Here is a 27776-nt window from a genome sequence, read left to right on the forward strand (position 1 = left end):
AGTTATGACACTGCATACTTGTGAATAATTATAAACATTGAAAAACGTACTTTTGTATGAAAATAACAAGAAACAGATAGTATTTATATTAAATGAATATTTCTAAGAATACTATAGAAATATTCATTTAATATAAATACCAAATACTAAATACTAAATGTCATAGCTATCTGTTTCTTGTTATTTTCATTCAAAAGTACGTTTTTCAATGTTTATAATTATTCACAAGTATGCAGTGTCATAACTACATCCCTGACGTTCATAACAAACCAAACTGTTTGAAAATCTGTCTAGAATTGAGCAAGTTAAGGTTGTTTAAACAGTACATGCACCATTAAACACAATGTTATGAGTGGCGAGCTCTCCTGTGGCAAGATGGCCGCCAGTGAACGGCGCTGGAGCCCCCGCCTTAAGCCACGCCCACCGAGTGACGCGTCACCAGCGACGCGTCACTCGGTGGGCGTGGCTTCCGCGGCATCGCCTCACCCGGCGTGAACGACGGCGGCTAAGCTACATGGTGCTCGGAGTCGGCAGCTGCACTTGCAATTTCCACAGAAGGACGCATTAATTCCTCTCATCGTTGAGCCGGGCGGTACCACCATGGCTCTCTATGAATATGTCACTCAGGAGCAGCTTGCGGGCTTCGACAAATACAAGGTTTGTCTGTGATAGTGGGCTAGCAGATAGCTGTCACGATCTGTAAAGGTGTATAAATCAAACCGGATGTTCAGAGTTTTCCTACAAAATAAAAGCACGTTTTTATTTAGTAGGATTTGCCAACGTTAAACTCTCAACTCTGTTAATCTTATGACAGGCAGTCAGCAGGTTTTTATTTATTATTATTATTATTATTATTATTATTATTATTATTATTATTATTATTTTAGTTTAATCTATTTAAAGTGACGCAGGGTTCAAGTAAGGCAATGCAAGTTTATTTGTATAGCACAATTCAACATAATGTAATTCAAAGTGCTTTACATCAACATTAAAAGCAGCAAGACACAATTAAACAGTAAATAACAAATACAATGAAATACAATTATGAGAAAAGATGGTAAAAACGATGGTAAAAAAAAAATTAAAGGAATAAAAGCACAGGTTGCTAATTTAAGAGTACGCTTAAATAACGAATAAATGAAATAAAATCATAGGTAAAGAGTAGGGATGGGCGGTATGGACTAAAACATTTATCACCATAATTTCTGGCATTTATCCCGATAACGATAAAAAAAATACCAATACAAAAACGTCATCAACGGGAATTTTTCTTTCTTTCTTTATTTCTTTCTTTCTTTCAGGCTCTTTCTTTCTTTATTTCTTTTTAGGCTCATTTCTTTCTTTCTTTCTTTCTTTCTTTCAGGCTCATTTCTTTCTTTCTTTCTTTCTGGCTCATTTCCTTCCTCCCTTCCTTCCCACACACGTATGTTGTGCGTCGATTTAACGCAGAACCAAAAATCAGCTTTACACAAAAACGTCATCAACGGGAATTTATCATTTTTACCGCGAGATGACAAATTCTTACCACGGGGAATTTTTTTGACGGTTTATCGTGAACGGTAAAATATCGCCCATCCCTAATAAAGAGGTAAAATAATAAAAAGCACAAGTTATTAAAAAGTAAGGGCAGTAGAGTACACCAGGTAAGTATTTCATTGAACAGTAATGTTTTTAGGCCTGATTTAAAGGAGCTGACAGTTGGAGCAGACCTCAGGTCTACAGGAAGTCTGTTCCACCGGTGAGGAGCAGAATAACTGAACGCTGCCTCACCTTGCTTGGTTCTGGTTCTGGAACCACAACAAACCAGATCCAGATGAACCTCAGGGGTCTGGGAGCTTCATAGGAACTAACAGATCCAGCATGTATTTTGGTCCAAGACCATTCAGTGCTTTGTAGACCAGCAGTAAGATTTTAAACTCTATCCTTTGACTCACTAGAAGCCAGTGTAGTGATTTCATGACCGGTGTAATGTGGTCCAGTTTCCTGGTGTTTGTATATAACCATATATATGTGTATACAAGTATATAACCAATTTCATAGATGTAGCTTAATATTTTCATAAATAACAATTAATCCCATAATCTGAAGAGATACTTGTCTTAATTGTCTTTATTCACGTGTTTATCAGCTTTATACGATTTGATAAAGTTGACGGGTGTACTGATAACGCTATTCAATATGATCAGTAGTTTAACATTGGCACTCCTTTATATTGTAATCTTGTTCACCTCTGCCCTGAATATGTCATATCTGCCACACGTAATGTGATGGACTTAAAGGGGAAAATACATGCACTTTTTAAAAATGCTTGTATTTATTTAAAATTAATGGTAGTTTTCTTTGTAGGATTTAAGTGAATTGTACTTTTTTTCTTATTTTAGTAGTATGCACAGAAATCGTCAGTCCAACTATGTATTCAATCTAGTCAAGTGTATTTCTTTTAAATCCCCAGTTAGAATGCTCGCTTATATTGTATTTTATTTTGAAAGTTGTGACAGGAAGTATGAAATATGTGAAATGCATTTGTACTGCTGCAAATATTGCTAGTGGCTAGCAAGGGTCTCTGTCGGTTTTAGGTTTAACTAAAGCCTTTTTTACTAAAGGTTTTCACTTGATTCAGAAATGCCCTGTCCATTTTATGTATGATACGGCCGGTTTGGTGATAGTTTTTGTTAACCCACTGCAGTTACTAAAAGAGAAAGCAGCCTTAGGAACTTGAACACATCACTATGAGTGAAACTGCTCAAGTTCATCCCAAAATGCCAATATACAGAAAACCGACAATAAAACAACAATCAATCATTTGTAATGTTATAAACATTAGATTTCACATGAAACTATGTTATTAAAGCCTCTTAAACCAAGCTTAGGACACATTACAGAAACCTTTTTGCTTCATGGTTATGTCCTACAAAGAATAACTCCAAGGAGTCTGGGATAACTAAAGTACTAGATGACTTAATATAACTTTGCTCTTCTCAGATTGTCATGAGCATCACATGTAATTTGTTTTAAAGTTTTCAAAATCCGTCTGATTTGGTATAATATAGTAACAGTACAGGGATCAGACAAATCTTCATTTAGGTAATTTAAGGAAATTTTGCTCAGATTTTTGAAATTCTTTGGCCCCCCTGCTTCACACTCCATGACTCCTCTGAGCTGTTTGTCATGAGATTTATACGGTATATAAACTGCCTTTTAAAGTACTCTCTTCTGTTTGGTAGCTGCCGAGCTTCAAGTGGGCTCGCTGCAGGACAGCAGGTGATAACAAATAACGAATGACAGGACTGTGGTCCTCTTAAAGACTCGATAAGGGGCACTACTGAATGTGGGAAACATACTGTATAAGAGCATGAAGATCGCTGAACAGATCAATTTACTCTGGTTTCCATGCTGTCATGTCATCTCTCTGCCTCTCACATTTAACACAGACTGCAGGGCTAGTTGTGAACGTTTCTTTATTAAAGCACCTATTAGGGCTGAGCGATATGGACCAAAAGTCATATCTCGATATTTTCTAGCTGAATGGCGATACTCGATATATATCGATATTTTTTCTGTGCCATAATTGGGGTTTCCCCCAAAGCATTATAGCATAGCATCTCTGTTAGCATCTCTGTTAGCTTCATTTTTTTCTGAGGCAAACCCTTAAAAAAACAGTCAGTTTTAATACAAAGCCTCGTGCCAAATGTCACACAGGTGCCTTTATTAACAGAGGTCTGCACAATATCAAAATGTATAAAACAAATGAAATACAAATAAACTGCCTGCACATATAGAATAAAAATGCTTTTTGAATAAAATAAAACAAATATCCCTTTCCTGCATAACAATTAAATTAAAATACACTGTGCAATTAATACAATGTAGACAGTAACAGGCAGACTTTTCCACTGAGGTTGACAGTTGTGCAAATAACAAAAAATTTGTGCAAATCTCAAATAAAACATTCAAGTCAATTTGTCACAAAATAAGCTATATCAAAATCTTTTTTTTTTTTTTAAATCGATATAAACGATATTGTCTCGTACCATATCGGGTTTGAAAATATATCGATATATATTAAAATCTCGATATATCGCCCAGCCCTAGCACCTATGTGTGTTTGTGCAAGGTGATCCTTAGAGCCGGGTTTTGCATATGTGATGATGATGATTAATCACATTGGGGGTAGTTTTGTGACTCTATAAGTGTGGACTCTATCAATGAAGCATTGTCAGCTTAATTCTAATCTGCAATTTAATTTTGGTATTAAACATTTCCTTAATGGACTTGGGGATTAATTATGCAGCTGAGTGTGAAATGGGGCACAAAGAGTGTAGCATTATTATTAATCCGTGTCCTCTTGCAGAGCTCTTGTTGTAATAAGTGCTACATTATTGGTTAATTTGAAGAAAACGCAGCGAGAGAAGGGCAAAGTAAAGAAAGTCAATAGACTTTTATAGTGAAGTGAAAATGAAGGTCCTGCTCCTCAGGTCAGCAAAAAACATCATTAACACCCGAAAGCAAAACTCCAAAAGTAAAGAAAATGACAGAGATGGTAGCAGGGTTACACAAACAGGTTACATAGTAAAAAGATCAGAGAGAGTGCATTACGGTGTATCTTTTACACAGTTGTTCCTGGATACGGTTACAGAGACCGGAGTCGGGTTTGTTTTGATCCATGTGACAGCCTATTAAAATGATCTGGTAAACACCTGCAGGACCATGTGGCCCATCAGTTGCTTTACCTTCAATGACAAGTTCAAAACAAAATGTTAAAACCAAAGTAGATACAGAGGTGTCAAAAGTATAAACATTCATTACTCAGGTAGAAGTATAGATACTAGAGTTTAAAAATACTTGTGTACAGGTTGAAGTATCAACTCAAGTTTTTTAGTCAAGTAAAAGTATAAAAGTACTGGTTTCAAAACTACTTAAAGTATAAAAGTAAAAGTAATGTAAGGGGGAAAAAAGCCATTAAGGACAAAAGCCATTGAAAATGAATGCATCTTAGTATAATGCAAATATATTAAAGAACCATATATGTGTACTATTGAGCATTAACATGTGTTTTAGAGAGCAGAAGATATGATGAATAGTTGCCTATAAGTATTGTAATGGTGCAAAAAGTCAAACTTCAGAGGCATGTTATCATTTATCCTAACCTTTATTGGAATGTACATCCAAGTTTAGTTGCAGGAATCTGAGGGAACGGATGTAAGAACAAAACTGGACAAGAACATCTGAAACAACCACAACCAAATTCACTCTATCCGGATGGAGCAATTTAACTGGATAGTTTTTTTTAAAGGCCGAAATGAAATAGAGTAACGAGGCTGTTTTTAAAATGTAAGGAGTAAAAAGTACAGATAATTGCGTGAAAATGTAAGGAGCAAAAGTAAAAAGTCGTCTGAAAAATAATTACTCCAGTGAAGTATAGATAACCAAAATTTCTACTTTAAGGTAACGAAGTATTTGTACTTCGTTACTTGACACCTTTGAGTAAATAAAGTAGTATGAGTCTTCCAAACAGTTCACATCCTTTTGTTTCTTTTGCAGTACAGTGCAGTGGACACAAATCCCTTGTCCGTCTACGTTATGCATCCTTTCTGGAACTTTGTGGTGAAGGTGAGAAACACCCGTTCACTAATGATGTTTCCTGCTGTAATATAGTGACGGGATTACGTCAGATTGTGATCGTCTGTTCTAGACTTTTATCTATTTCAAAACCTGTCTGTTGTATTTACTTGGCACTGGCTTACTTATCAACTTCTATAGTTGTTCATTTACTTCCTACTTGATGGTAAAATGTAATTTATTGTGGAAAAGTTCTTGTCTCTGCCTCTGAAATCCTCTTCGTCTAACAGCTATGCAAGAAGCGTATCAACAGTTATGTAATCTGTCATTACCACGATGAGACGACGTCATGAGTGACACGTTTTGTTTCTCTTGTTCTACAGTTCATACCGACATGGTTGGCTCCAAACCTCATTACATTCACGGGCTTTATGTTCCTTGTGCTGAACTTCCTCATGTTGGCCTTCTTCGACTTTGACTTCACTGCCTCATGTAGGTCCTTTTGCTTTGTTCGTATTGTGGACGAGAGACTGTTCTTGTGTATATTTCACCATAAAGCATATGATAGGATGGTAGAATCGTCCAAAGCGCTTCACAAATGTGGACAGGAAAGACAGGCCTGTGTTTTTAGGAAGGGCAAGTCCTATGGGCAGAAATATGTGCCACTAGAAACTGAATTTGAATGATTTATATTTGAATTTGAATTGCTCAACTTGAATAATTTCATTAAAAAACTGAATCTGAATCACATAATTTGAATTTGTATTGTTTAACTTGAATCATTGCAGTGAAAAACTGAATCTACATTCAGTTCTCACAATTCAATTTCAATTTTACTGCGCCAGACATCCGGGTCTTCTGCAGGAAGAGCAATCGAGTGCAGATACAAAGAACTCCTTTTCACGTAGCGTACTATAACCTCTATTTTCTTTCAACGATATAATGGGAGCTAGATATTTCGAAACCTATTGTGTTTTCTCCATTCTGTGTAAAAAGTGTAGATTTATATATTGCCGTTTTGTAGAAAAATTTCTGCTGAGGAGTGTGTGAAGATTTATTTAAAGATTTATTTATTTAAGAAAAGGAGTTATTTGTATCTGCACTCGATTGCTCTTCCTCCGGAAGACCCGGATGTCTGGCGCAGTAAAATTTAAATTGAATTGCAAGAACTGAATTTGAATTGTGAGAACTGAATGTAGATTCAGTTTTTCACTGCAATGATTCAAATTAAACAATACAAATTCAAATTATGGGATTCAGATTCAGTTTTTTAATGCAATTATTCAAGTTGAGCAATTCAAATTCAAATATAAATTATTCAAATTCAGTTTCTAGTGGCACATATTTCTGCCCATAAAGTCCTTCTCTTATAGACACAATATTGCCTAATATGGCTTAAGGAAGTCCCTAACTCCTTACATCCTTCACACATACACACAGAAGCTATCGGTGACACCACCTGTATTTCTACACCGTTAGCAGAGACTGACACACACGAGTGTTCTTTAATCTAATCTCATCCATTTCACACACATGCTAGAGAGGCCTTTATCTTTTACCTTTAAAATAATGTTTATTCTTAGTAGTGAGTCCCTAGAACAGGGGTCGGCAACCCGCGGCTCTAGAGCCGCATGCAGCTCTTTAGCGCCGCCCTAGTGGCTCCTGGAGCTTTTTCAAAAATCCTTTTTTTCCTTTTTTTCCCCTTTTTCTTCATTTTTCTTATTTTTTTTCTCTTTCTTTCTCTTTCTTTTCTCTTTTTTTTTCCTTTTTTTCTTTCTTTTCTTGTTTTTTTTGCTTTTTTCTTCTTTTTTTCCTTTTTTCCCTTTTTTCTTCTTTTTTTCTTCCTTGTTTTCTCTTTCTTTGTCTTTATTTTCTCTTTTTTCTCTTTTTTTCCTTTTTTTCTTTCTTTTCTTGTTTTTTTTTCTTTTTTCTTCTTTCTTTCCTTTTTTCCTCTTTTTTTTCTTCCTTTTTCCTTTCCTTTTTAATCTCGACATTCCGGCTTTTTTCTCGACATTTCGACTTTTTTCTCAACATTTCGACTTTTTTCTCAACATTTGAACTTTTTTCTCGAGATTGTACTTCAACATTAATCTCAACATTTTGACTTTTTTCTCTAAATTTTGACTTTTTTCTCCACATTTTGACTTTTTTTTCAACATTTCTCCTTTCACCATTTGTCTTCATTCTAAGGTTTATACAAGACCTTTAATTTTTTGCGGCTCCAGACATATTCGTTTTTTGTGTTTTTGGTCCAATACGGCTCTTTCAACATTTTGGGTTGCCGACCCCTGCCCTAGAAGAACATATAAGCTAAATTATAAACAACAGCTCATCTGAAACTTCCCCCCCCCCCACCAGTGTGATGTTTTGGCACATTTCTCAGATTCATATTGATTTAGGTTAAATAAGAGAAGATGAATTGGTGTGCAGCCCCCCCCCTCCCGGTGTGTTGTATATTTACATTACTTGTATTTCAGCTGCAGGACATGAACATGTGCCTAGCTGGGTCTGGGTTGCTGCAGGGATCTTCAACTTCTTAGCCTATACACTCGGTAAGTTCAAACCTCTTAAAGTCCTCTTTTTTTTTTTTCTATTTGAGTCCCCCTTCTTTAAATATGTCACACTTGTCAGTCAGAAACGTACCGATGTACAGAACGATGTAAGGAAGACTGTTGCGGTAGAAGGAGGACAGGAATAACTTGGTACTGAGAGTTATTTCCATCAGGTGTTCAGGCTAATGTTGCCTTTCAATTCTTCTCACAGCCCTATTTATTTAATTGATTAGATGTGAAATACTACTTTGACGGAGGAAAGTGCAAATAACCTTCAGTTACCTTGGAACAGTATTGATTTCAAGCCTTGAGCCTGAACTTAAGTAAGAGTGAGTAGACAAAAAAACCCCATTCAAAACCATCATTTTAATTAAATAAAGTTGACAAGTACAGTCACTATATGCTGCCAGGATTGTGTTTCATACTTCTACACACTTTTATGAGTTTATTATTAGTTAGGAAATCTTTTAATTTTAGATTAAAAATAGGAGTATGTAGTGGGGAGTAGGAATGGGTGATATTTTACCGTTCACGATAAACCATCAAAATTCTCCACGGTAAGAATTTGTCATCTCGCGGTAAAAATGATAAATTCCCTGATTTATGGTTCTGTGTTAAATCCATGCACAACGTACGTGAAGGAAGGAAGGAAGGAAGGAAGGAAGGAAGGAAGGAAGGAAGGAAGGAAGGAAGGAAGGAAGGAAGGAAGGAAGGAAGGAAGGAAGGAAGGAAGGAAGGAAGGAAGGAAGGAAGGAAGGAAGGAAGGAAGGAAGGAAGGAAGGAAGGAAGGAAGGAAGGAAGGAAGGAAGGAAGGAAGGAAGGAAGGAAGGAAGGAAGGAAGGAAGGAAGGAAGGAAGGAAGGAAGGAAGGAAGGAAGGAAGGAAGGAAGGAAGGAAGGAAGGGAGGGAGGGAGGGAGGGAGGGAGGGAGGGAGGGAGGGAGGGAGGGAGGGAGGGAGGGAGGGAGGGAGGATATGAGCCTGGAAAGAAAGAAAGAAAGAAAGAAAGAAAATAACTTGAAAGAAAGAAAAGAACCTGAAAGAAAGAAAGAAAGAAAGAAAGAAAGAAAGAAAATAACTTGAAAGAAAGAAAAGAACCTGAAAGAAAGAAAGAAAGAAGAAAAGAACTTGAAAGAAAGAAAGAAAGAAAGAAAGAAAAGAACTTGAAAGAAAGAAAGAAAGAAAGAAAGAAAGAAAGAAAGAAAGAAAGAAAGAAAGAAAGAAAGAAAGAAATGTAATTGGTTTTTATTAATTCATTTTAATTGGTGTAGTTTAGTATTTAGTATCTTTTAGAGCAGTGATTTGGCTCCAAAGACTGAATGTGGTGATAGATTTATAGTTACAAAGGTGGAGTTGAATTGGTATTTTTTTTATCTTCATTTTTATCGTTATCGGGATAAATGCCAGAAATTATCGTGATAATTTTTTAGTCCATCCCTAGTGGGGAGTAGCGGTTCCCTGGGCTTTGAGCAGCAGTGTAAATGCAGCCAGCGTTCTCCAACAACAATCCGTGTCCTCTCTCTGTGCAGATGGCGTTGACGGTAAACAGGCGCGCCGCACCAACTCCTCGACGCCGCTCGGGGAGCTTTTCGACCACGGGCTGGACAGCTGGGCGTGCATCTTCTTCGTGGCCACCGTCTACTCCATATTTGGGCGGGGGGAGAGCGGCGTGAGCGTGGCCACGCTCTATTACATACTGTGGGTGGTGCTGTTCTCCTTCATCCTGTCCCACTGGGAGAAGTACAACACTGGAATCTTGTTCCTGCCCTGGGGATATGACATCAGTCAAGTGGTGAGCACCCACACAAATGCACACACACAATCCAGGATGTGTTAAAGTCTACAACCAGCTGATTGTTTGCCCGCTATGACCGCGTCCTCCTTCGTCCCTGTTGCTCTGCATGTGCAGCTTTTCCTTCATCCAGTGCAGTATAACCTGCCCACTGTATTACAAGTATCTTTACATTATTTTTAGGCCTGTGTTGAAAAAATCGATTTCCCAATTCTAAATCGATTCTCATATTAATTCCTAAAAATCGATTCATATGTCGAAAGAATGTATTTTTTTTTCATCATTACATTACAACTATTGGTTATTTTTTTGTTTATCCCCAAAAAAGGAATGTTTTGTTGGACACGAGAATAACTGGTGCCATGTTTTTGCCTTTAAATATGTTTAAAGGTATGAAAACATTAAAGTGTTCGGTTATAATTGCATACATTGTCTATATTTCATTACTTTATATACTGTCTTGGGGTTATATTTGCAAAAAATGCTAAAAACCAAATTCTCAAAAATTAAAAACCAAAATAGACTGAAAAAGTAACAATAAAAATGGGAAAAAATAAAACCGATTTCATCCGTCTCTGTTTGCTGACCTGGATCTGTTTGATAATTCTGCCCCACGATGTTTCTGAAAGCAGTTCTATCAGCATTCTGGGAGCTGATTGGTCCTTACAGCATCATTAGCTGCAATACTTGCTGTTTAATCTCAATATAATACTAGTAGTAATATTTTGCACAACTACAGTCATATAATTCATGCAACAACTCAAAAAACAGTTGTTTAATAACACTAACCCAAATCAATATCGGAATCGAATCGGATCGAATCTTGATAATCAATTCTGAATCTTAAGAATTGGAATCGAATCGATTCTTGACATTTGAATCGATCCCCAGCCCTAATTATTTTGTATATTTTTAAACAATGTGGGATTAAAGACTAAAAAAAACTCTGGACAGGAGTGTGTGCGGTGACAGAAATTGCTGATAAACTAGAAGTTGCTGATAAAGTTGCTGATAAACTAAAATTTATGTCTATAATCTTCTTTTTAAAAACACTGCGACTTCCATGACATATGTTTTGCATCATCTGCTGACTCTTTCCAAACGACATTTTCCAGTAATGTCAGTTTTGAGAACTTATCAGCAGTGGACAGCCTCCTGTGGTGAAGTGTGCGTGTGTCGACAGCTGCAGGGAAAACCAGAACGTTCTCTTCTTTTTTCTTTTCAAAATGTCTGAAAACAAAAAAGCACAATTTTAGTTTTTTTTTTTTAGCGTAGAGGTACAGTTGTTATCTCTAGACTTATCTAATGTGGTTAAAATCACAGTGTGTTTAATATATATTCAAATGAAAAGCACCCCCAGTGTTGTCAAAAATACTTGTTCATGTTATTATTTTATGTTTTTATATTTATTTGTTTTGTAAATGTATTTACTTATAATGGTATAAAACAGTTTTGTTTTTTGTTTTGTTTTTCCTTTTTAATCATGGGAGTGATACAGAGGTCTCAGAAATGAACGTATCAAGTATGACATTATAGCGTTTAAAAGGATAATCATTTACAAAAAGAAAAAAAAAGTTAAAGAAAACTTTCAAAATTGAAGTCCTGTTTATCAACAACTTTAAAAGGGACCGTTTCAGAAAGGAAAAATGACAAATTCCACGTAAAAATATAAAAATATAAAAAAAATTTCATGTTCATGTGCCTTAACATGGAAAACTGCATTTCCGGTTGCGATTCAGAGGATTTGAATTTATTCAGTCAGCATCATCGGTGGGTAAGATGTTTCACCATGGCAACAGGATCAGGGGAGAAGTGGTCCGTCTGCCAGTGTGAATTCAAATTAGAAATCTTTGGGCAAACAGCTGCTGCAGCAAAGGAGAATTGGCAAGTCAGAAACTTGTGTAAGTTTAATATTTCATCATCATTATAGTACCGCGTGTGAGAAGTTGTGGCCATGAACTTAGAAATCAATGTCATTCAGGTGTAGGGTTGCAAAATTCCGGGAATTTTCAAAGTTGGAAACTTTCCATGGGAATTAACGGGAATATATGGGAATTAACGGGAATTAACGGGAATAAATAAGAAATTTACAGAATTGAAGGTTGGCCCTTAACAGGGAACTTAAATATAGTTGGGGGAAATATATTGTAGCATAGTCTTGGCTAAAACAACCAGATTTAATGCAAGTACACTCCTCAATCACATGCACACAGCACATTGCTTACTGCAGGGCTATTGAGGCCACGCCCCCTACAGGCACTGTGCATTCCTCCATCCAAGATACATTTTGGATGATCATTGTAAAGCGGAGGTAAAGGCACAGGGTCTGTAGTGGTCATAAAACATTGGTTCAACATTGATATACAGGACTGTCTCAGAAAATTTGAATATTGTGATTTTCTGTAATGCAATTACAAAAACAAAAATGTCATACATTCTGGATTCATTAGAAATCAACTGAGATATTGCAAGCCTTTTATTATTTTAAAATTGCTGATCATCATGGCTTACAGCTTAAGAAAACTCAAATATCCTATCTCAAAAAATTTGAATATTCTGGGAATCTTAATCTTAAACTGTAAGCCATAATCAGCAATATTAAAATAATAAAAGGCTTGCAATATTTCAGTTGATTTGGAATGAATCCAGAATGTATGACATTTTTGTTTTTGTAATTGCATTACAGAAAATAAAGAACTTTATCACAATATTCAAATTTTATTTTAATTTTTATTATCTTGCATGGATATCTGCTTATGACAAAATAAATATTTACATTTATGTTTGGATATGATACAGTTTGTTTAAATTACCCCCAATTTCCAGTTAATTCCCATAAATTCCCATAAATTCCCAATAATTCCCATAATTCCCATAATTCCCATGGAAAGTTTCCAATTTGGAATATTTCCAAAATTCCCCAGCTTAACTTCCCATGGAAAGTTTCCGGAAAAAGTTTCCGGAAATTTACCGGAAATTTTCCACACCTTTGCAACCCTATTCAGGTGCAATCCTGCAGGTGACAAAAGAACCGTGAAGCAGCTAAAACTGAACGATACGAAAAAAAAAAATCATTAAGGTAACTGGCTTAAGAAATGCACGTGCTTAGTACATACTTTAATATTTTATGTACGCCATTTAGCGAGATACATTTGTTGGCATTTCAATGTCTATGAAATTATATATCTTAGGCTGTTCATTGTAAAGAAAAACAATAACGCTCAAATAAGAAATTATCAGCCAAGTCCTCAAAAACCCCGATCAAAGGATTTTTTGTCATTTTTTCAGTGATGGTTTCCAATAAAATGTGTCTGATATGATAACGAATCCATGAGTGATGGAGTAGCTTCATGTAGTACCAGGTCTTCTTTCTAGGGTTTGAGGTCATGCATTTCCCTCATTTCAGTTTAACACACTCAGGCGTTTGACTAATCCTCGTTTATTAAGCATCAGCATCCAAGTTCAACTTCCAAAACTGCAAAAACACTGGTGTTTTATTTATCGTTTAGTTTTTTTGTTCTCATTATTATCTTTGACACTTAACTTGAGATCGGTATGGCTTAGTCTTTGGCCTCCGACGGCCTCTTTAACTATAATAAGACTGTACTTGTTGCAAGTGTCAGTTGTGTGACGTATTGATCAAATAGGGAGGATTAGATGGGCTTGTACATGTACAGTACACATACCGAGTACCGTATTTTCTGGACTAAAAGCCGCTACTTTTTTCATAGGTTTTCAACCATGCAGCTTATACAAAGGAGCAGCTATTCTGTGGATTTTTCTTCCACCGCTTGGGGCGCTCTAACCGGAATTAGAATCAAAACTAAGACAAAATAAATGCAAAGAAGAATACGCTACTTCTTCTTTAGCAGATAGAAGTAGAAGCAGATTTCAAACAGATAAATAGATAAATAAATAGCGGTTATTTTCTCTTGGTTCTGTCCCGTTTTAATCAGCAAAGTTGCTGCCGTGTTAAAAGACACTGTTAGGAAAGGATTTATTTAGGTACAAACATGTACATCATTTACAGTTCAAAATCCTTCTGTACATGTAGTAAATATTAGGGGTGGGAAAAAAAATCGATATTTCAATATATTGTTGTGCTCTCTGTTTCAATAAATAATCGATATACTGTCGGCTAATATCGATATTTTATTACAACACACTTAATGGTTTACGCGGTTGTCACCGCACTATTGTTCAAGCTCTGCCCCGCCCGCCCCCGCTGCCCTCGTGAGCAAAACAAACATGCCGCCTGAGAAACCAGCTCAGAAAATACAGAACCACAGTTTACTCCGTACAGACAGCGGGCTGAGCAGCACTGTTAATGCTGGAAAACTTGCTGTTTGAGCCGGTGTTTAAACTTCCATGTGCGTTAATGTCCGCTCGCACAGACAACCAGCTGCGTTAAGAAACGGACCCCGCTCCGCTCGCGCTCCATGAGAGGAGAGCGGCTCGTACTGTAATACACAATTATTCCACAGACGCCGTTAAAGTAAATGATCGTCAGTCTTTTTGTGTTATGACGTTTATGCTTTTCACTCTGTAAGTGATCCTCGCTCGTATCCTTCCGTGTCCAGTCAACCGTGTGCTGGGAAAACTTGCAGATCATTGAATCACCAGTCACGTTACACACGGACACGGACACTCTCATGCACACTCAGACACACGCCCACCCGTGCACAACCAGTGTTTAGTGCTTTGGATATTTCAGCTTAAATTTCAAAATGTTATATTAGTTCAATGAAGTTCATATTATTTATATTTATTATAGCTTGTTTGGTTTCTTCTGTTATCGGATACAGTTTGTCATGACATGAGTGAAAAATGCCTGATGCTTCATGGCTATAAGTGTGTGTGGTGACAGAATAAATTAGACAGGCTAAAAGGATATTGGAAAAGAAGGCATATTGTTAAGCCTATTTGAGTTATTTATTTCTTAGTTATTTCACAATAATTATATTTGTGAAATTATTATTTAATGTATTTAATTATTACAAAGCAGTGCACTGTCCTGGTTTATATAAAACATGTTATTAATGTTCATGCATTTAATTTGTCCAGCTGTACAGTGTTTACATTTACAAGCCTAGGAGACAGTGAGGAAATATACAAATGCACTTTCTTGTATGAAGTTCTGGCATTGAATAAATGCATAACTACAGACGTTTTCCTTTTTATAGGTATTTTTTCTTTTTTAGTCCCATATATCGTGATATATCGCTCTTACCGATATATCGATATATCGATATATCGAATATCGAAAATATCGTGATATTATCGATATCCTGGGCCACATATCGCCAAAGTATCGAATTGGGACTTACCCGTATCGTCCCACCCCTAGTAAATATCTAATCTAACAACATAAATATCTGCGGCTTGCATATCTTTTTTTTTTTTTAAATAGAGCGGGTGCGGCTTGTATATATTTTTTATTATTTTTTTTAAAAATAGAGCGGATGCGGCTTATATGCAGGTGCAGCTTATAGTCCAGAAAATATGGTAATTAACTCTGATTGTCCATCGCTGTCCCCTCTCCTTCCAGACAATCTCTCTTGTTTACCTGGTCACCGCTGTGGTGGGCGTGGAAACGTGGTACCAGCCGGTTCTGTGGCGCCTCCTCTACAGAGACCTCTTCACCTTCATGATCATCGGTGAGTGTCTTCAGTCTCTGTATTCATTCGTTAGCTTGTACAGACAGCTACTGACGCTACATTTTTCCTGATCTCCAGCCTGCTCGTTCACTGTGACGTTACCCATGAGTCTCTACAACGTCCTCAAGTGAGTAGAGTTCAGAAAGAAGAGGTTGTTTTTTTTTCCTTCTTTGTTTGTTAGCTTATCGTATTTTCTGCAGAGCAGAGCTGGGTAGAGTAGCCAAAAATTGTACTCAAGTAAAAGTACTGTTACCTCAGAATAATATGACTCGAGTAGAAGTAAAAAGTAGTCCTCCAAATAATTACTTGAGTAAAAGTAAAAAAGTACTTGATGAAAAAACTACTCAAGTACTGAGTAACTGTTGAGTAACGTCTGAGTTATTTTAACCATTCAAACAGACAAAAAGTACAAAATAATCATCTTCAGCCAAATTAAATCAATAAAATAATAAAATAAATTAAAATTAATAAAAATAGCTTAAATTAAAATAATCTTAAAGTAAATTCAAGTACTTTAATAAATAATAAAATAAATAAAATAATAACAGAATAAAAAAATAAATTAAGCACAAGTAGCACAAAATTTCAAGCCATTATACTTTTCTTTTTTAACCAGACAGAACTAGAACAAACATGAACTCATAGAAACTCTGTGTGTGTTTGAGTCTGTGTAAATGTGACAAAACATGCAAAAACAAACATTTTTCCCAAAGAATCACTCAGTGATGTCATGAAATTGACGGGTACGCGGATAAAAGGGATAAAAGAAAAGTACAAAATTTCCCAAAACTTACTCAAGTAAATGTAACGGAGTAAATGTAACTCGTTACTACCACCTCTGCTGCAGAGTGTGACGTTTTTTCCTCCTGTGCGTGTCCAGGGGTTACCGGAGTAACACTCTGAAGCACAGCAGTCTGTACGAAGCGTTCCTGCCGTTCCTGTCTCCCGTCCTCCTCTTCGTGTTGGCCACCACCTGGGTGGTGTACTCTCCCTCCAACATCGTGGAGCTGCAGCCCCGGACGTACTACCTCATGGTTGGGAACAGCTTTCGCCAACGTCACCGTGAGTGTCTTCATTTTTGTTATTTTTTTCAAAGATAAACTTTCAACATGCGTTTACTTTTGTGTAGGGCTGGGATCGATTCAAATGTCAAGAATCAATTCGATTCCGATTTCCTAAGATTCAGAATCAATTATCAAGATTTGATTCGATTCGATTCTGATATTGATTTGGGTTAGTGTTATTAAAACTGTTTTTTGAGCTGTTGCATGAATTATATGACTGTAGTTATGCAAAAATATTACTACTAGTATTATATTGAGATTCAACAGCAAGTATTGCAGCTAATGATGCTGTAAGGACCAATCAGCTCCCAGAATGCTGATAGAACTGCTTTCAGAAACATCATGTGGGTCAGATTATCAAACAGATCCAGGGAGGAAACAGAGACGGATGAAATCGGTTTTATTTTTTCCCACATTCCGTTTTTATTTGTTCCATTTTCGGTCTATTTAGGTTTCAAATTTTTGAGCATTTGGTTTTAGCATTTTTTGCAAATGTAACCCCAAGACAGTATATAAAGTAATGAAATATAGACAATTTATGCAATTATAACCGAACACTTTATTGTTTTCATACCTTTAAACATATTTAAAGGCAAAAACATGGCACCAGTTATTTTCGTGTCCAATAAAACATTCCTTTTTTGGGTGATAAACAAAAAATAACCAAAAGTTGTAATGTAATGATGAAAAAAAAAAATACATAAATAAACAAAAGAAAAAAAAATGAAAAAAAAATCGATCTTTAGACATATGAATTGATTTTTAGAATTAATGTGAGAATCGATTTAGAATTGGGAAAATCGATTTTTCAACACAGGCCTACTTTTGTGCATAATCATATTTTTGTGTTTGCATTTATCTTTCAGTGTAAGCTGATTGTGTGTCAGATGAGCAAACACGCGCTGCCAGCCGCTGAGCTGGCTGCTGCTGCCCATTGGCCGCGGTGGTGCTGGTGGCCCTGACGGGGGTCTTCCCCAGCGAGACGCTACTGCCTCTATCTGTGGACGGCCGCCGTTATACTAGCACACATCCACTACGGGATATCCGTGGTAAGAACTCACACTCACACACTATTTAATATAAAAGTTTTCAAATGTCCTTCCCTGGAAGCAAAGTGGACGTAGCAAGAAGAAAAAACACAAACAAAATCCACAACTGTCTCTGAAAATAATGTAAAGTTGACATAAATGTGTTGCATTCATTCAACGTTATTTAATTAATGTTAAACACAAATAAGACTTTGCCTGCAAATCAACATTTAAAATCATGAGAAATAGTTTTAATATTATGAACAAGAATGATGGTCTTCTCAGCAAACTGTCTGCTCTAACCGTATAAGGTTTGAAGGACTCCTTTCCACACTTTCAGATGTTTCCACTAGTGTTCATAGAGTATTTAAGAATAGTCCACTGTATTTGTATGAGCCGTTCGTAGTTGGTTTTATCTGCATGTTTTGGGCTGTTATTACGTGGGAGGATGCGTGGCTTGTGACTGAAGCTGGACTTCATGACACTGATTTATTAAAGGTTTTGAAATCTGATTTGCCGTGCACCAGATTCAAGCCCCCTGCCGGAAGATGTAGAACATGTTTAGAGACAAGACTTTTTTCCCCCATAAACTTTCTGGCTTATCAACATTTATTTGAGCCCTTAGTTTAGCGTCCGCTACTAGGGCTGGGCGTATGGACTCTCAAGAATACTCTTCTTTCTTTTCTTTCTTTCTTTCTTTCTTTCTTTCTTTCTTTCTTTCTTTCTTTCTTCTTTCTTTCTTTCTTTCTCTTCTTTCTTTCTTCTCTTTCTTTCTTTCTTTCTTTCTTTCTTTCTTTCTTTCTTTCTTTCTTCTTTCTTTCTTTCTTTCTTTCTTTCTTTCTTTCTTTCTTTCTTTCTGTTCTTTCAGGTTCTTTTCTTTCTTTCTTCTTTCTTTCTATTCTTTCTTTCTTTCTTCTTTCTTTCTTTCTTTCTTTCTTTCTTTCTTTCTTTCAGGTTCTTTTCTTTCTTTCTTTCTTTCTTTCAGGTTCTTTTCTTTCTTTCTTTCTTTCTTTCAGGTTCTTTTCTTTCTTTCTTTCAGGTTTTCTTTCTTCTTCTTTCTTTCTTTCTTTCAGGTTCATTTCTTTCTTTCTTTCTTTCAGGTTCTTTTCTTTCTTCTTTCTTTCTTTCAGGTTCATTTCTTTCTTTCCTTTCTTTCAGGTTCTTTTCTTTCTTTCTTTCTTTCTTTCAGGGTCTTTTCTTTCTTTCTTTCTTTTCTTTCTTTCTTTCTTCTTCAGGTTCTTTTCTTTCTTTCTTTCTTTCTTTCTTTCTTTCCTTTCTTTCTTTCAGGTTCTTTTCTTTCTTTCTTTCTTTCTTTCAGGTTCTTTTCTTCCTTTCTTTCTTTCTTTCTTTCATTCAGGTTCTTTTCTTTCTTTCTTTCTTTCTTTCTTTCTTTCTTCCTTTCAGTTCTTTTCTTTCTTCTTTCTTTCAAGTTATTTTCTTTCTTTCTTTCTTTCAGGTTCTTTTCTTCCTTTCTTTCTTCCTTTCTTTCTTTCTTTCTTTCTTTCTTTCTTTCTTTCTTTCTTTCAAAAAAAAAAAAATACCAATACAACTCCATTCAGTCTTTGGAAGCCCCCAAACACTGCTCTAAAAGATACTAAATACTACTAAACTACTACACCAATTACATTGAATGAAACGTCATCAACGGGAATTTATCGCAAGATGACAAATTCTTACCGTGGGAAATTTTTTTGACTGTATATCGTGAACGGTAAAATATCGCCCATTCCTAGTCCGCGCTACCCTTTGCCTCAAGCTTGTATTGCGTTTCCTTGCAGCCAGATCCTAAGAGATCTCCATGGCCCTTGCTCTTCTTCCTAATATAATTAACTGTAGTTACATGAAGCTGCTTGGAGATGGTGTCATCACTTCGTCTTAATGTGCTTATCTGTAATTACCTTTCTGAGCTCCTGGTACAACTCACTTCACTGCTTACTCTGAGTGTGCTGCATTCAAAGAGACCACTCTATCTAGAGGCCTTTTTTTCTTCGTTCTCTCCTCCTCCATTTAAATAGGTTAAATAGTTGATAACAATGTTGAGAACACCTGTAACACCTGTAACATCGTAACTAGTAATGCAGGTCATTGATGACAACTCTTAGGGCTGCCGGCAAGTCTCTCCATGGTGTTTTAGAATATTGTCGTAAAATAAACAATACATAATTGCAGTAATTTCTTTCATACTTTTATTGGACTACTTTTTCATATACCGAAGGCATCCAAATATACATGAGAGGACTGCTGTGATGAAATGTTTGGAGGAATAAAGGATTGGGTCAAAGAATTTTAAGGGTGGAAAAAGTCTGTGTAACGCAGCAGGTGAAGGACAGGTGGCATGCTGGGATTTTTTAAACAAGTTTAGTAGGGACGCAGCACTGAAGTTTACATGGTAAGACTGAAGGTGCCTAAAACGATGTTAAAGGGGGAGAAAAAAGTCAGTTAAGGAGTAGGGCTGGGGATCGATTCAAATGTCAAGAATCGGTTCGATTCCGATTCTTAAGATTCAGAATCGATTTTTAAGATTTGATTCGATTCGATTCCGATATTGATTTGGGTTAGTGTTATTAAAACTGTTTTTTGAGCTGTTGCATGAACTATATGACTGTAGTTATGCAAAATATTACAGCAAGTAATGGCAGCTAATGATGCTGTAAGGGCCAATCAGCTCCCAGAATGCTGATAGAACTGCTTTCAGAAACATCATGTGGGTCAGAATTACCAAACAGATCCAGGGAGGAAACAGAGACGGATGAAATCGGTTTTAATTTTTCCCACATTCCGTTTTTATTTGTTCCATTTTCGGTCTATTTTGGTTTTTAATTTTTGAGCATTTGGTTTTTAGCATTTTTTGCAAATGTAACCCCAAGACAGTATATAAAGTAATGAAATATAGACAATTTATGCAATTATAACCTAACACTTTAATGTTTTCATACCTTTAAACATATTTAAAGGCAAAAACATGGCACCAGTTATTCTCGTGTCCAACAAAACATTCCTTTTTTGGGGATAAACAAAAAAATAACCAAAAGTTGTAATGTAATGATGAAAAAAAAAAAAGCATAAATAAATAAAAATAAATAAAAAAAATCTATCTTTATGAATCGATTGATTCATAATCATATTGTAGATCGATTTTTAGTAATTAATATGAGAATCGATTTAGAATTGGGAAATCCATTTTTTTAACACAGGCCTATTAAGGAGCATATCTTAGGCTGCTTTCAAGCTGCAGGGACAAGCGACATTTTCTTTTGGCCGTCTGAACTCGAATGACATGAAGTTCAATTATTTATTTATTTATTTATTGTCTCTTTACATCAGGCTCTGGCCACTTTCATATGTGGTGCTCTGTCAGATGTGTATCTTGTGTTTTCCAACTGTCTGAACTGTCACATGGCATCTCATCCATCTCTGACATCACGGTTATGTGACTAGTATCACTACTCTGAGCTGGCGGGATGTTTTTTGAAAGACATCTGCTTCAGGGAAGCCAGTCACATCACGGCCCTCCACCTCTGGCTCCGTTATAATTACTTTATGAATTTGTCCACTTCCACTGCACAAAAGCTTCAAAACGAAACTATACAGGCTCCCTGCTGGTGCATCAATGACTGCGTTTCCATACATCAATAACCCTTTTGTGCGTTTCCATACATCAATAACCCTTTTGAAACCCTGATATTAGCAATAACCCGAATTTGCACGGCCATGTAAACACCAATAACCCCTTTGAATAACCAGGATTTGCTTTTATTCCGGTTTTTAAAAACCCTAATATGACCCCTGGGTTACTCCTTTTAAAACCCGAATATTCAGTCATGTAAACACCAAACGGAATATCCCCATCAAACGGAACATGAATTTGTTTTCTGCGCATGCTCTGTTCGCAAGGAATCCTGGTCTTTTGAGTCCAGGAAGTTCTTATAAACACGGAGAAACGCAAGACCACGCCACACTTTTGGAGTGAGGAGGACACTATAATCACTTTATAAATTTAATGAAGGATATGAACATTTTGACATTTGTAGACGGTAAAGTACCGGGGATAGCTAGATTTACAAGAAGGTGAGAGAAAAGTTGCGCAAAGCAGCATTTGTTTTGAATTTGGATACAGGAAGAGGAAGCGGAAATGACGGTAATTGCGTCATCACGTTCTCCGCGCGTCGCTGGTTTGATCGGGACATCCTGAATGATTAATTACCATGTATACAGGGATAACCCTGTTTGCTCACGTATGTAAATGGAATATTCCAAATGTTTCAGTAACCGGAATATTAGCAATAACCCGAATTTTGACTGCATGTAAACGTAGTCAATGTTTACACCTGACGTACTGCATTCAACGTCATTTCATCTTCCTTCACATGCCGGTCACTCGAAAAAAGACACCTGTGAAATGAAGTCTGATATAAGATCTAAAATAGTAACGTGAACAACTGCAAACCATTGTTAAGAAAGCCCTGCAGGGTGAACATAGTGTTTAGATAGAAGGACCAACATGTGCCAGTTTGTTGTCGTGGGCCATGGTTAGTAAATGAATGTGTGGGAAACACGGTTGGATTGACTCACTAGGACGTCTAAAGGTTAATTTTATTACTCGGTAAGACTGACACATTGTTATTACTAACTCAGAGGTAGAAAGTTTGTTGCAAAGCGCCTTCCATTAAAACCTTTTGCATTTCGAAGCTTGTAAAGACTGTTTTCTATTAAAGGGGAGTTTAAACTCGGTCTAATCAGACTTGGGTTTGATATTATTATTAATATTGTTATTACTTTTCCTGAACTGAGTATTTTACATAATAAACAAAATGAAAAAAGCACAAAAAAAGACAAGAGCTTCTCTGTTCTGGGGGTGTAGAAGTTGTCAATAATGAGACTTATACTATAGTATGTTATTAGATTCAGAGAGACGTTTTGTCTTTCAGGAACGTCGTCATAAATAAGTACGCTGGAGATAGACAGAGAAATCCAATTTTTAAAGAGCTTGTCAGTCCTTTTACAGCTTGTATTCAATTCAAATTCAAAGCGTTTATCGTCATATGTACACTAAGGAAACAGATTTCCGAGTACAATATCATTCATAACATTCTGAGTATGAAATATAAACTGAATTAAACGTACGGTTCGGGCCGTATTAACTGCCGAAGGAATGGCATAAATTTCGCCAAAATGACACGATTAATTCAAAATGGTCGACTTCCTATTCGGTTTCGGCCATGGCGCCAAGAGACTTTTCTTTAAGTTGCGACATGATACAGGTGTGTACTGATTTTCTTGCATGTACGTCAAACCGTATTGTGGGGCTTGAGGCACCAAGTTTTCTAGGGGGCGCTGTTGAGCCATTAGGCCACGCCCATTAATGCAAACCATTAAATATCACATTTCTCGCCAGGCCTGGCTTGCGTGCAAAATTTGGTGACTTTTTGGGCACGTTTAGGAGGCAAAAAGGCCCTCCGTCCTTTCGTCAGAATAAGAAAGAAAAAAAAAGAAAGAAAGAATAACAATTCCTACAGATACAATAGGGCCTTCGCACTGTAAGTGCTCGGGCCCTAATAATTAACAAAAGGAAGTTACAAGTGGACATAGCATGCAAAAAAGGGACATAAATGTGCAATGTACTGTCAGGAAGTGCAATTACTAAACGTTAATAACAGTAAACGGTGAACACTGTCCGTGTGCCTGCAGACATCCATACTGCGGTTACTGCTTATTAAATACTAGGGGTGTAACGATACACTAATCTCACGATACGGTACGATACATGATATTGAGGTCACGATAACGATACGATATTATAGCAGTATTTTTTTAACAACCTTGAATGAGGAACATATGACTGGAAAAAATTGTCTTTTATTTGAAAGACACAAAATACAAAACAATGCTGTGTGTTTGCCCTATTGTTACAGTTTGTAATGCTTTATAACTGTTTAAGTTTTAAAGAGAAAGCCAGGCCAACCATTTTCCACAAACTGAACTAAAAGTAAATGTCAGGTTTGCATTATGCATCTTTAGTTTCATACAAGTAAAAAATATTTTGCCACAAACTGAATAGTTTCTCTCATGTATGACTTGACTTTTTTCTTTTCCAGAAATATAACAACTAAAATTAAATAAATAAATAAATAAAAGTAAATAATTACATACAATTTTACATCATAAAAAAGATTGATTCATGCTCACCTTATAAGTGTAAGAGGAGATTTATTTTTGTTAAGAAGGTTATTTTGGTAATTCAGGGTTCATTATTTTATAAATATATTCTTTATATTGTGATGTAAATCAGGGACTATAATGACACTAGTCAGTTTATCTGTAGTTGTTAATATGTTTTAGATTGGGCGGAGTGATACGCCACAGTACGGCACTAGGTGCTGTGTTGATGTTCTAAAATCCTACACTGTTGAGCGGACATTAAAGTACACTCCAACTCGGAAGAAGTTTTCCCGTGTTTATCCTACTCACGACCCGAAAAAGATTTAATTTAATAAGGTAAGGCTTAACTCTACACCAGACTTAAAAGTTCAGAGCTCAAAACCCCGCTAGAGTCCCGTGATCGGGACTGCAAAAAGGTACTACTTTCTTCTGAGCGGAGTAAGATTTTGGTCCGCGGGTCGCGCGGTCGGATGCGCGTTACTAGTCAACACAATAGATTAATATTAATAACCCAATATCGCGATACACTTTGTCACCTCCACGACACGTTTCGTGGCGTTTTTGTATCGCGAAATTTCGTGGCACGATATATTGTTACACCCCTATTAAATACTAAATCTCATTTAGGTTCTGAGCATTTTAATGTCACTAAATCATTCATTGTAGATTATAGAGTCCTCAAATAAATCAATAATATGAATCATTGTTATTTGTTCTTTGTCGCTAGGTACAGCAGCTTAGCAACCACTTCAACATCTTCGCCTTCTCCCTGAAGAAGCCCAACCTTGACTGACAGGAGGAGGAGCGAATCGGCTTGACAGAAGCAGAGGTTTAGGCTACTCCTCTCTTCGGCTTACCAACACTTCTCTCGTCACCACGGAAACCACATCCCCTCCCTTCTTCCACCCACGAGCATCCGCAAGTGGAGTCGACTGTGCCCCCTTTTGTGCACGCACACACACACACACACACACACACACACACACACACACACACACACACATTCCCAAAGCAAACTCCGGTCTGGACGACGGGGGGTGGGCTTTCAGGGGCTCTGGCTTTCGTCACTGGTGATTGGCTGATTTGGTTGAGCCAACGAGGTGCAATTGTTTCCTACGGAAATGTGCTTCCGTCGTGAGGACAGGAACCCAGACGAGCCATGAAAGGACGAACACTCGTGTACATTTCTACTTTTATCTTTGTGAGGGCCCTTTTTCTGTCGCATTCAGGATATATTTATCCCAAGTAAAAAAGCTTGACCTTTAACCAAGTCTAATTTTAGCCTGACCCCCTAAAACATTAAAAAAAAAAAACAAAAAAAAAAAAGTTTTAACCTTACAACAGCATCTCTTGTTCTTGTTCTTGTTCAGGATTTACCAAAATGCCTCAGCACCTAAGGTCCAAAACTCGTTTATGTCCTCACAAAGGTGGACGTACACCGTAACTGACACGTACAATAATAGAAACACATGCATTGTTCTACCTTTTATGCATAATATATATATATATACAGTATATATAATATATTGTGGCAGATATTTTAATACAACCTAAGCCACGGACGTGAACGCCCTCACATATTATTAAGAATGTATATGATGACTTGAGGAAATGCCATTTCCCGTTTGAATCGTATGAACAGGGACGCCTCGAGTAGTGTCGTTGCAGACTTGGCCAAACCTGGGGACCTGGCCACACCCGGCCGGCACGATTACAGCACGATTACAGCTGCTTCCAGTGGTTAAGGGTTCAGTCAATCTTTTTTTTTTTGTTTTTTTTCTTTCTCAATTATTAGATGATTTGCTGTTGGAAATCTGATTTCTATTTATAGCCACTCACATATACTGTAAGCGTTAAAGAGGTTTGCGGCATTTTTGTTTTCATAATGAAATGAAACTTTTAAAAAAATCGACAAAAAAAACAACCTCCCGTGAAACATTGTATACATTTCTTTCCAACTATTTGTACATTGTCCTCAGTGGTGACATCTGTCAGGAGCAGAGTTGATTATTGACTAACTTGGGGTGCAAGAATTGATCAGGGTAACCTCTACTAACCTTTCACTTTTACCTCTGTCTGAGCACTGGCCTCCCGGTTCTCCCGACCCTCCGAAGTGTTGTGTTTTCATGCTGATTCGTTATTTTTAAATGTCTTTATATATGTATGTGTGTGTGTATGTGTGTATATACAATATACACATCTACACACACACATATATATGTATATATCTGTTTTTGGTGTGTTTTTGTTTGCCGTCAAGGCGATGGTGTGAGGTTAAGTTGTGCAGCGCTTGAATGAAGAGTGCGTCCTAAAACCGTTACTGGAGCGGACTCACTCTGAGGGAACAAGCCTCCGCAGCGGACATTGCAAGAGCTACGACACCGCTTGCCGTCTTACAGATATCATCTCACCTTTTTATAACTGTGTCACAGAACTTGTCTCGTTGCATTTTCATCCGTCTCAGAAAAAACCCCATCGGTCTGAGTGATTCGGTCGTGGTGAAAGAAGAGCGTCCCAAAAACGAGGCCAACAATCTTGACGCCTCTCATTTGAAACGTCGAGTTTGGTGGAGATATCTTTTCTCCTGCATAACCTTGACTCGTTGCCCTCATCCAGGGTAAAAAAAGAGGACCTCTTCTGTGTATGTGTGAGTGCATTTTCCCGCCTCACTTCACTTCAACATCAGAACGTGTGCGAGTGCAGCTTGGGGGTTGATGTTCGTCGGTTACCTGGCTGATTCTGATCGACCGGTCACTAATAACTGACTTGCGGTAAAATCTCATGGTGCTTGATTTAAGAGTTGCATAGGAAACATTATGCAGATGAAATCCTCATCTTTATTTTACAGGTTTACAAATCCAGATGTTTTTGTAAATAAGTTACAGAGAGGCATTGAACTCAGACTGCCGGTACAATGTTGCAGTAATGAACAAAAAGATCAGTGACTGCTATCACAGCAGCTGTGCAGCCCATTACGGTTTGCAGTGCACTCCTACTGCAATTATAACATTTGTATATTATAGTCTAAACTGAAGAAATAAGGCTTTTATTATAATTTCTTTCTCTCTAAACAAAGTCCCACATGTTTGACTTTGGACACTGAAGATTGTTGGAACGTGGAACCAACTGTGATCCTGCAGGTGGAACTGTGAAGTGTGTTTGTGGTGGGTTTAAGCACCGTCTAGATCTCTACAGCTCCATGTGCACGTGTCAATTCAAAGTTTGAGTGAATACGCTGCATGTCGAATGTCTGTAAATATGTACTATTCATTTTAATTTAATTTTATTTTTAAACTATGTGTGGGATTGTTGTCTTGTCGGCAAATTTCTCCTGACTTGGAAAATGTTATTTTTGGTGCGACGCCAATCAGCACTGTAATATTCTAACCCATCTACGCTGCAGCTTTTACATCTGTCGATGTAGTGCTCTTTTTGTTTGTTCGTTTGTTTGTTCCTCCTTCTTATAACTGTTGGAATTTTGACTTTTTGCTGCTTTTCTGTCTGATTTAAAATGAGCTGCAGCTCTTTTCTGTGTAACCACTTGGAAAAGGAGTCCCGAGCTCCGGGTGTGAAGAGCTGCAGGTTGCAAAACAGTAAAAGAAGTGCTAAATGCAGTGCAGGAGTTCATGTCAGTGGTTGCCTGAGAGGAAAGAAAAGTGCCATTCAATGAAACGGTTTGTCGTGCAGCTGGCAGATGAAATCACGTGTTTTTCCGGAAAAACAATTGTCTTTTTCTTTTTTTTTTACGTTACTTTCTGGGATGTTTTTTTTCTTTGTGTCTTCCTTACTTTTAAGGAACAAGAGTCTTAATCCCCCCCCTTCTCCACCTCGACTGTAACATTGAATTAGATGTTGTGTAATGCTGCTCTGGCAAACACTCCGGGGCTTTGGTGTGGCTATATGTGGCGTATTTAACCAATGAAAGAAAGGACAGTCCAGAAACAAATAAAAGTGAATTTTCTTAAACA

General features: G+C 37.0%; 1 protein-coding gene across 1 annotated transcript; it reads left to right on the plus strand.

The window, feature by feature from the left end:
• Positions 1-481: 481 nt before the first annotated feature.
• On the plus strand, positions 482-27776 carry selenoi (selenoprotein I). Its single transcript, XM_061746608.1, is given in 14 exon segments — positions 482-657; positions 5542-5610; positions 5943-6051; positions 8037-8111; positions 9638-9900; positions 15449-15557; positions 15636-15684; positions 16438-16594; positions 16596-16619; positions 17488-17514; positions 17516-17551; positions 17553-17612; positions 17614-17670; positions 24536-27776. Coding segments are annotated over 14 exon segments (1200 nt in total). The 5' UTR covers positions 482-600; the 3' UTR covers positions 24644-27776.

Source organism: Cololabis saira, chromosome 18, assembly GCF_033807715.1.
Source record: "Cololabis saira isolate AMF1-May2022 chromosome 18, fColSai1.1, whole genome shotgun sequence".
Taxonomy (NCBI): domain Eukaryota; kingdom Metazoa; phylum Chordata; class Actinopteri; order Beloniformes; family Belonidae; genus Cololabis; species Cololabis saira.